General features: G+C 39.7%; 1 protein-coding gene across 1 annotated transcript in view; it reads right to left on the reverse strand.

The window, feature by feature from the left end:
- The window catches only part of LOC140934075 (uncharacterized), a 15256-nt gene extending 5052 nt beyond the window's left edge, over positions 1-10204 (reverse strand). Inside the window, exons 1-9 of the mRNA XM_073383758.1 lie at positions 9687-10204; positions 9182-9290; positions 8977-9096; positions 5027-5087; positions 4063-4784; positions 3666-3758; positions 3042-3134; positions 2037-2210; positions 190-287 (exon numbers count right to left, since the gene is read on the reverse strand). Of these exons, the coding sequence (XP_073239859.1) occupies positions 190-287; positions 2037-2210; positions 3042-3134; positions 3666-3758; positions 4063-4784; positions 5027-5087; positions 8977-9096; positions 9182-9290; positions 9687-10204 (1988 nt within the window). The remainder of the gene's footprint in view (positions 1-189; positions 288-2036; positions 2211-3041; positions 3135-3665; positions 3759-4062; positions 4785-5026; positions 5088-8976; positions 9097-9181; positions 9291-9686) is intronic.
- Between the last annotated feature and the right edge of the window lie 228 nt (positions 10205-10432).

Below are 10432 nucleotides of genomic sequence, written 5' to 3' on the forward strand. Positions count from 1 at the left end.
GTCAGCTTCTTTAAGTTTGGACTTCCACTAAGAATGAGTGGAATGCACAGAACGCAATCTGATCAACCGTGTTTGGGGTTGGGAGCAAGAACGTTTTGACCTTGCAATTGGGCCGTTATCGCCCACTCTTATATTATTGGTTATATTATTACTAGTTAATACAGTAGCTTTTTTTAAATATTAAGTTACCTTTCTTGGGGGAATAGTTTCTGAATAACACCGAATAATGAACCTCCAGTCGCATTTGCCATGAAACCCATAAAAGCAAACACGACGCCAGATGTGCCCTGCAAATTCAAAATTTCTCAAGTAAAAATGTGAAGACCTAAAAAGGGTTTTTAAATGAAATTCAGACATCCAAATATTTGCTGAAAAAGCGAAGGACAGACACTGAAAGTTTTCTTGGAATTCACAACTTAAGAACCTAAATCTGACGTTCCTCAGTTAGTGAAGGTAGCTTTTTCCCTTGCAGTACTACCCTGGGAAATTTTCCACTGAGGCTCTCATGGTAAAGTGAATGAAGAAGAAGAATGAGAAAATTAAACGCCCTATCAAAATGCCTTATCTTTGAATAAAAGGGTCGTTAAATCTTCCCATGTTGGAAACTGCAGATAAACATATTGTATATCCCTTATTAATACATGTAGTTAGTCATGTAATTAGATATTTGTGATTATAGTGATTGTTCTCGGATTACAATTTCTGGTCGTGTACAAGGACGATATATAGTGCGTTGTGTAAAGCTTCACGAGGGTTTAATACCAGAGCGTCGATCACTTTGGTATCCTCTTCTTCAAATGTTGAGTAGATGATAAGTTACTTGTCTATTTATTTATTTTTTTTTTTTTCAAAAGTTAGCTTGACTTCATTTTAATAGAGTCAGTGTTTCCACTCACTCATGTGGCCAGCAGCTACTCTAGTTTATCGGAGCCCAAAAAGGGTCTTTTTTTTAGCCTGTGAACAGGCTCTCTCCCTAGTTTCCGCTCGACCAAAGGCGTGTACACAGGCTACTTTTTTTGCGTTTTAAGAAAAGAGTTCAACACTCAGGCGGAGGATTGTCATGGTACGTCAACATGGCCACCGTTTCCGAGTTGCTTTGGAACACCAACATGATGGCCGCTGCGACGTCATTAGAAAACAACTGTTCCTTTGACTCCCTATAACTCGAACCTTCAAGACAAATCGAAAACAGTTGGAGTTATCGGGAGTTCGAAGCAAATAATCAGAAATATAAAGGAAATGGGATGGAGAAGCAATGCAAGTATGATGCACACTTCACAGCACAGCGCTAAAACATTGTATTTCAATTGGACTGACGAAAAAGAAAAGACAAAGAATACACAGTTGTTTTGAAACAAATTTTAATGTTTTGGACGGCAGTTCGCTGCTTTTTTCGACTTGTCAGACGCTTAAACATGGTTCGAGTTATCGAAGGCAAAATTGTAATAGAAAAGATCTGAAGGGAAACAACTTCTAGGTAGCGGGAGAATCGCGTTATCGTGGGTTCGAGTCACCAAGGGTAAAATTACAGTAAATGTATGAAGGAAATCCAGGGGAAATCGATTTTGGTTCGTCAGTTAGCGCGAGGTTCGAGTCATCGGGAGTCGACTGTATTTATAGCACGTTTACAATACTCTTATTACGCCGTTTAAATGGTCGACTCTTAGATACTAAGCCCCGGTTGTTCAAACGCTGGATAACGCTATATATCTACTGGATAAATCGTTATTATCAAGCAGATAAGTATCAGGGAAACTAATTGCGTTATCCACTAGATAGAGATTTATTTGGTGGAATTAAGCGCTATCCACCTGTTGAAAAACTTTGAGCCTGGCCAAAAAATAAACCACCATTCAGTAGATACATGTATTAGGAAAACCAATTGCACTTAAGCCAGGGGATAGAGATTTATTCGGTGGATAGCACCATCTGCGTTTTTTAAAACAACTAAGGTCAGATGGAAGCATTGCTAAGTAGGCTCTATTTTGAACTTGTAACTTTGGACGTCATAATGTTGAGGCACGTGATAAGCTCACCTTGTTGTCCCCAATAAGTTCTGCTGCAAAGCTAAGGGCAGTAACAAACATTATGGAAAACCCAGATCCTAGCAAAACAACTGCAGGATATGTCATCACTTTGTTTGACTGGGTTATGAAATAAAACCATACACCAGCTCCAATCACGAATAAGGCAGATAGAGTAAGCAAATTCTGAGGAGAAAGAAAATCAATTAATAGCAGGTTAAACTACCCCCTCCGTATTTAGAAGACTGTCGTTTTGATAACAAAAACTCTACATAACAGAGATATACATGGATCTCCTTTTATAGGTTAAAGCCAGAGATCATAGGCCACCATTTTCTCCATTTGTTGTCTCCGCCTCGCTTGAGCGTTCTTTTTTATGCAAGCGAGTCTTCTTGACGTCAACGAGATCAACAGATTGTTCCACACGGTCCGCATATTATTGCTAAAAATAACTCTTTCGAAATTAAGGTATCCCCGCCAAGGTCTCCAGACTCCCTCTCTAATTATTTTCTCTTGGTTAAGGATGGCATTATGTCGAAACATAGAAGGCTTCTTGTCCATATTAAAGAAAAAAAAATGTTGCGCATTAGTACGCTTGTGTCAAAACAAGGGAATTTTTAACAACGCGATTCCGACGTGGCAAAGGACAGGACACACAGGTACTTCTTTCCTACCACAATTTACGAAGAGTAAGTGTTTTCCACGTGCCTGTACATGATGACGAGGGTCGAGTGCTTTTAAGCTCGTAAAGCGTTGTCGCGATATTGTGCCAACAATCTAGGAACCCGGGGAAACTCCCTCTAATAGTTTATACGAGGAGATTTCGGGTTAATGCAGTAACTGCAGTGGCGGATCCAGGGGAGCCCCCCCCCCCCCCCCCCCCCCCCACCTATTTTTAGACCAAACTAAGGCTCAAAGGGCCCAAAAAAAATTTTTGTTGAGCGGGTCCCCCCTTTTCCCTATTGATTTCTTTCATTTTGAGCAGTAAAACACATTGATACGGAGGGCTGGTCTAACCTTGTTTCCGATTATTTTAACAAGTTTCTTTGAGATTCCTGAGGACACTGTAGCGCTGATCAACATCACAAGTGGCAGATATGCAATCGCATCCTGAAAAGGGAAAGTGAATGATCGATAAGATAAAGATTGTCCTACTGTAGCTAATTTTGACAATCAGATTTCTTATCTTACGCTGGTAGCTTGAAACCTGAGACAAGTCCGACAGTGCGCTTACTTCGCCTTCCTTCTCTCCACCGGTGCTCTGTTTCGCTGGCTATTTAAAGCCTCTAAAGCGACACGGAAATTAAAAAGGGAAGAATTCGAAAAAAGGATTTGAGGTTACTGCTGGGAATCGAACTCGGGACCTTCCGCAAGGCAGGCCAGGCATATTAAGTACTTGCGGCGTTTTAACCAAAGCTTGCAGCACTATTATTGATTACTAGGTAATAATGTACCCGCTGATGCACTTATAATAAGAATAATATAACAAGGATTAAACCATTAAAACGTATAGCACTTTAATATAGTCAACATGACATGGATAATGTCCATAGAGATTGCATAGAAAGACACAGGGCCACAAAATAGTGACGGCCTGCGAGGCCTGAAGAAAAACACATTAACATAATTATGTACACTCACCTTCCCAAAGTCAACGCTGTAAATAAGAAACAGTGGCAGATACGCGTAGGCAACGTCTTGTAAGACTTTTGTACAAGCGAATATGATTGCTACCTTAATGTATGAAAAAATGAGATAATCAGTTACTGAAGATGATTTAAAATTTCCAATCAATGCTTTGTGCCTTGAATGCATGTATGTACAATAGGGTGAAATAAATGAATAAATAAGTACGTATTTAAATAAATAAATAAACACAATTGCATATATATCTATATTGCGCCTGCCAGGCTTCATGGATATACGATCACTTGCGCATTACAATAAGCAAAAATTATATAAAAGCAAAAAAAGCACAAAAAAACTAATTCACATACTAAATGAAATGGAAGGTAAAAAATGTAAAGACTATAATCACCATGTAAAGACGTGGATCCTTGAGCCAGGCTCTTATTGTTTTAGGCGGCAGAGCAGATTCAGGATCGTCTGACACAGCTGACAGCCTTTTGCAATTACTTGTAGTTAGTGCGTTTACATTTATCTTTGTGATTTGAGGATCTGGGAAGCTAGGACATATTTCCGTTTCACTGCACTCAAGTCCTTTATTGTCGACACCAAGCCGAGAACTGGGACAAGCATGGGAAAAGTTGTCTTCTGCTTCTTCTTTTCTTGAGCCGTTAGGACCACTCGAGCCTTGTATCTCTGTACACGAAATGGGCCTTTTATTTCCATTACATTCCCCTGACTTTTCGACGGTGACTTTGTCGGATACTTGTTCATCTCTATCGGTGTCTAACCCCACCAGACCGTAAACAATGCTCAAGAGAACGCTTATTTTCCGTTCTTGTGGTAATTGTTTGACATCATTCAACACTTCGTCATCATTTTGAGTCCTTGATTCAGAAGAAGGAGATGAATGTACTTCTAAGCCCTTGGAAACTGTTCCCATCTCTGCCTCGTTTACAGAAGGGGAAGCATCCTTTCCGTTATTTTTCTCCTCTTCATCTTGAGCAAAAAGGGCGCTGATAAAGTGCCTCGCGAAACTTTTTTTCCTCGCAGGATTGCCTTCCTCGTTGACTGAGTCTGTAGCCTTTAGAGTCCCAAGGAACCTGTCTCGAATAGCTTCCTTCTTATGCGTATCTATCACATAAATCAATGAAAAAGTAAAAAAAACACCAAAATATTTATATACTTAAATTTGATTTTATATATATGGATCTAAATTGCAATCCACTCTCAGTCTATATATCTGATGATACGAAACTGGTGCCAAAGCTTTCTTCATGGTCACACAACATAATTAACACAGCAAAGCCTAGCTGTCAAAACACCTTTAAATTATTTATTTGATAATTGTAAAAAAATGGCAGACACTATCTTACCTGTTCCCATGAAGGTCATCGACTGAACTATGAGATTTGAAGCAATGTAAGAGGACTTTCTCTGCGATAAATTTAAAACAGTTAAAGAGAACTACATATTGTTTTGGACTTAAATTCATCCATGCCTTTTTAATTAGCTCGTTTGGCGTCTTTTTAACCCCATTCAGAATGGGCTTTTTTGGGTTTTCTAGAACCGTGGTGGGAAAGGGAAGCTTGGAGATCATCTCCTATAACTTTAAAACCGCTAATTAAAGCCACCAAATTTACACACCATTATGATCCTGCATAATGTTATCACCGTTTTAAAATCCTCCTATATTTTTATTGTTGCAAAGGCGAAATGACGTCATTATGACAACAAATTGTTTAATACATTGGATGAACTCACATATGTATCACTATAGAATTCTTTCCACTAAAAATGCTAAATAAATCGGTAAGGTACTATAAAAATCTAAAATAAAATACTTCAGTTTTTTTAGTAGAAAAAAGGCAATAAATTGTTGCTAAACTTTTGGCTGTAATGAATCTCGGTTCCCGGAAATGTTGACGTAACGTCCGGGAATTTTTTTACTTTTTTATTTTTTAACTATGCTAAGTTTGTCACAGCTTCAACTGTTTTAGAATTATTCAATCATACAGTGAAATTGTATCGCGCTGTGCCTTATGCAAAATTCGAAGGAATTTGGGGTTTTTCTGTCCCGTCAATTCTCTTAGCGGACCTCTTAGGAAACACATGTTTACTTGCACGAGCTCAAAAGGTCCTCGTTTGTGATTCGTGATTGGTGGCTTTCGATCCGTTTCGTTTGTTTCGTGTTTCAAGGGCGTTGCTTTGTGATCGTCCTGTTTCGGGCAATAATCGACTAGTTAAGTTTGCTTCGCAGATTTTCTGATCTTTTTTATTCTTGTCCGGCTTGCAAGAATAAAGCAACGTCTGCCTCCTTCCTTCGACAAAAATTCCGCTCACCATCGCGATTTACCTTTGCTATTCTTGGGCAGTCTATAGAGTCATTCTCATCCGATGCAAGCTGGGCGAGCGCGTTACATTTTGATTTGCATTAACCCAAGGGAGGCAGCGTGACCGAGTGGTCAGCGCGTCGGACTCGCAATCCGGCGGTCCCGAGTTCGAGTCCCGCTCTGGCCACTTGCTGGATTTGTGCTCGGTCGTCCCGAGTTCAAATTCTCGGCCATGCTTGTAAATAGCCAACTGGTTGCCTTCTGCCAGTTGGGGTTTTTAATCCTGTTATGTTGTATTTGAATTATTTGTTTCTAAATATTTGAGTGGAGTGCCTGTAAATTAGCTGACTAGCTAAGTGCACCTTCCACTATAAACATGCCTTTAACCTTTTAACCTTTTAACCCGCCTTCGCTCAAATGATTGACGGAACAGAAAAATCCTAAATCCCTTCGAAGTTCTCAGGGCGCGGCGCGATACAACGAATTTCGCTGTAATATTGAGGGTATTCTCAAAATTGCACCCTTCCCCTGACCCCCGAGGGTTTAGAGAAAAGTAAACCTCATTAAAAGGTCTGATTTGAAAAGGTTTAAAACTTATGCATTTAGATGTAAAGTATAAACAAGCTATCAAGGTTATTTCATCATTAAATTATGCTATCTGGCTTATTATTTTCGCATTGCTTTCTGTAGTGTCTTTTAAAATTCTGACAGTTTTGGTTACTTATTCATTAGATTAAAACTATCTAGTTAAACTACTTGATAATCTACTACTATGAAGACAGAGATCTTTGTCACCCTATGTAAAGCTGGTATGTATTAATAGAGTGACAGATAAATAAATTTATTGCATAGTCCCTAGGCCTCGTTATTCCGCGCGGCTTATGCGTTTCGAGTCACGTGGTCAAATCGAAGAAGTCAGGCCTAGACAAAAATTCTCAGAAGTGAGACAAAAGTGAGATATCCCATGCGATGGTTTTCAAGACCAAAGTTTCGCATTTCAAAGTTAAAAATGTACCGTTAAAAAACACAAATGGGAAGGGAGAGTTCAAAAGAATATTCAGCCAGGTTTTTTCACTGGACAAAGGAAAGATTCTCGTTACAAATTTGTCCTTCGAGGAATTTGAGGTTTTTCTTCACGGCGGAGCTTTTTGCCTGTTTTGAAACACAACCAAGCAGAGAAGTTTTGAAGAATTTTCGCTTCACACAGCTAATGAATTTTATTTGAAAGTGTAATTTTTTTCTGATTATTTAAGATTTGTACTCTACTTGCTCTAAGTTTATTACACACGGTGTCAATGAAGTATCCTTTTTGAAGTGAATGCTTTAAAAATTCGCGCAAAACATATTTAGTTAGAATGAGAAGTCGAATGATAAGATTGAAGGAGCAGAAATCAATCTTCACAGGACTATGAATGAAAATTCTGATGGCTTTTCAAAGTCGGCAAAAGTCGATCTACAAACTATTTAGCAAATATCTAGAAGGGTTTTTTAAATCATGAATAATTGCTTGCTGTTTGCAACGTCTTGAGCTCCAGAAAGTCCGACTTTTCCGACGCACGCTTGCGCATTCTGTTTTTGTCTAGGCGCTTCCCGTCTGTTCGCCTCGGATACGTCACCGAAGGCAATTGACCGAGAAGGCTTGGGAAAACGCCGTAAAGGGACTAGGCAAGATAACTTACATCGGAGCTCTTGCGCGCGCGGAGCGCATGCAGCGGAGCACCATGGGTAAGAAATCTGTTAATCTAAGCATCCAAGAAATTTTGGTAATCACGTGATCATACACACGCCCGTCCATACCACAGACATACCAATGTAAAATAAGTCAATTAACAGGTCTTGCGACCCAAATGCAACACGAGGGAAATGGCATAGCCATGCGGACTTTTAAGAGACAAAACAACAATAACAAACTGGGTCGAGTCCGACTAAATTTAAATGTCTTTACTGGCGTGGATAACAGAGAAAGAGCTAAAAAACAGAAGAGACGAATTTGGTTGGAAGGAAAACATGAAAATTGGCAGTGAGAAAGTGAGTAATGCTAGAGGCCAGCAAGGTGAAAATAGGCGCCGGCAGTGAAAAACAAAAACGAACAGGAACACAGGCAGCGAAACTTTTGGTGAGCACATACGACATTTCCTTCATAAGATACGTAACTGAAAAAGTTTCACGTTGTAGTCGTGCAAAACAACTCCAAATAAATGTACAAAAAAGTGTGCTGCACGTGCAAAGTTGTTATTGTTGTTGTTGTTTTTTTTTTTTATTGGCTAATTAAACCTACTGATTTGTTTTTTGTTGCCGTCGCCGTTAAGCATTACACGATTTTATTCTTTTGCTTGCCGATGGGTAAATTATTAACATATTAACGAGAGCTTCGCTTTTCAAAGCCCTGGCTAAATCTATATATTAATACGGCTTATGGCCCTTACGTGTGTCTACGTCAGACGAGCAATTTCACCATCGTGCCTTACAATGCAAAATGACAGTTCCGAAACTGAGCTTGGTGGCTTGCCTAACGAAAACTTGCATAAGGGTAGGCTAACTAAACAGCCAACATTTCGCAAAAGGCCACCACTAGTTTTCTCGTGAAATGACGTCTGAGGAACAAGTGCAGAAATTCCATACTGATGACGTACCACCACCTTTATCTGGGCTGAGTGCTTCTGATTGGTAGTTCCACCTGGTAACTATCATCAACCAATAAAAAGAGCTATCCAGATCTAGATGGGCAGTAAAAGGCAGGCAGTATGGAATTTCTGCACTCTTTCCTGAGACTTCATTTTGCAGAGAAGCCAGTAGTGTCGCACTAACTGTCGGCTATTTTCTCAGGCTAGCATATTAGGTCTATTATATAACTAGCCTCCCTCACAGCCGTTTTTTTTTTTTTGGTCACGTAACGCTCCTCTCCAACGTTGCGTGACGAGACAATAAACGTCTGCGAGGGAGGCTGACTTGATGGTCTCTAGCAGTTTTCTCTAAGGAAATTCAAACCTTACCACAATGCCTGCAGCCGTCACAGACAACTTTTTGTTGATTTGACACGAAGGCTCTTTGGTTCCGATGTGGAAAATCAGACAAAACAAGAGACCAATTCCAACCAATATTAAAGACATGACCTGAAAAAAAGGAAGCAAGGAAAAAGTTTTATAACTTTGTAACGGATGAAGCTCAGTCACTGATGTCCATACTATTAATAATTACCGTGAAATCCATTGCATTTTCTGCTGTTAGATGTTCGCTATTGTCTTGCCCGAAAATAGCCCACGCCACAACTAAGGTTAGGATACCACTCAGGAAAGAAAAAGTGGTCCTTTAAAAAAAAATAAAACGAAAGAACAAAAGATGAGTGTTGGAACATGTCAATTTTGGATGTCTTATTAGTAACTGAGTTCGTAGTACATGTTGCATGGCCGCTTTGTTAAGAAATCTTAAAAAACTTTCAAATGGAAAAATTTTACAAACATTCACATTTCCCTCAAACACTGATATTCTTGATTTAAATTCACCATTTTTGTCCCCCCAAAAATGCAAAACAAAGTTCCATCAATTTCGCCGTAACAGCCGCCATATAAATTTATGTTGCAAGCATCTAAACAATAGCAAATAGCACCTGTTCCCTAATATCTAAAACGCAAATAATGAGAAAGTGCAATTTGACTCTGCATTTTGTTATTTTCATGTTTGAGTCATTGAGAAAATGACAAACCTCCATGCGCTCATTTCCACAGCTTCGCTTTGATTTTTAGCGATGACAGGAATGATCGACAAATGTCCGACGTTCATAAGAGCGCCTCCAAAGGCTAGAATGGTGTTGAGCACACCAATATATACCATCCGCTGCCATTGTCCTCCATCGCTCTGGCAGGGGAAGCAAGTGCTAAAAAACAAAGGTATAAAGACTGCTTCCACGATATTTGCTATCAGAAGCCAGCTTTTTCTTCTCCCCAGCTTCCAGGACAGAACTGGAATATTCATGCTGTCCACTAGAAAGGCGCAAAGAGGGGAGAATACCACGTGAGTCAGTTCCTTCTGAAGAATTAGCCAGCCAGCGTTAGCCGCAGAGAGGCTTAGAACTTTCATGAAGAAAACAAGTGTGAAGGAAAAAACGAGCTGACGAAATATGTCATCGATCACGTGACCCACACCACAGCAAAGGCGTTGAATTGCCGGCGTCCCAGAATTCGAAGCTGGCTCCATAAAGTAACGACAGCACAATATCCGCATCTTAACTGACACCTGCAAATAACGTTAGGAAAACAAAGTATTGCTAATTGGTTTCGATATGGTTTTGTTCCGATTTATTGAATACGTTTAATTAATAAATTGCAATTATGCGAAACTGAGCGGACTCTTCACGTTCCTGTATAATAGGCAAGTCAAGTCATTTCCAACCACGTTGTTAACCCCTTCACTGCCAGAGTGTTTGATGGAGTTTTGTAAGGCGAGTCTTAA

This window comes from Porites lutea, chromosome 4, assembly GCF_958299795.1.
Source record: "Porites lutea chromosome 4, jaPorLute2.1, whole genome shotgun sequence".
Lineage (NCBI taxonomy): Eukaryota > Metazoa > Cnidaria > Anthozoa > Scleractinia > Poritidae > Porites > Porites lutea.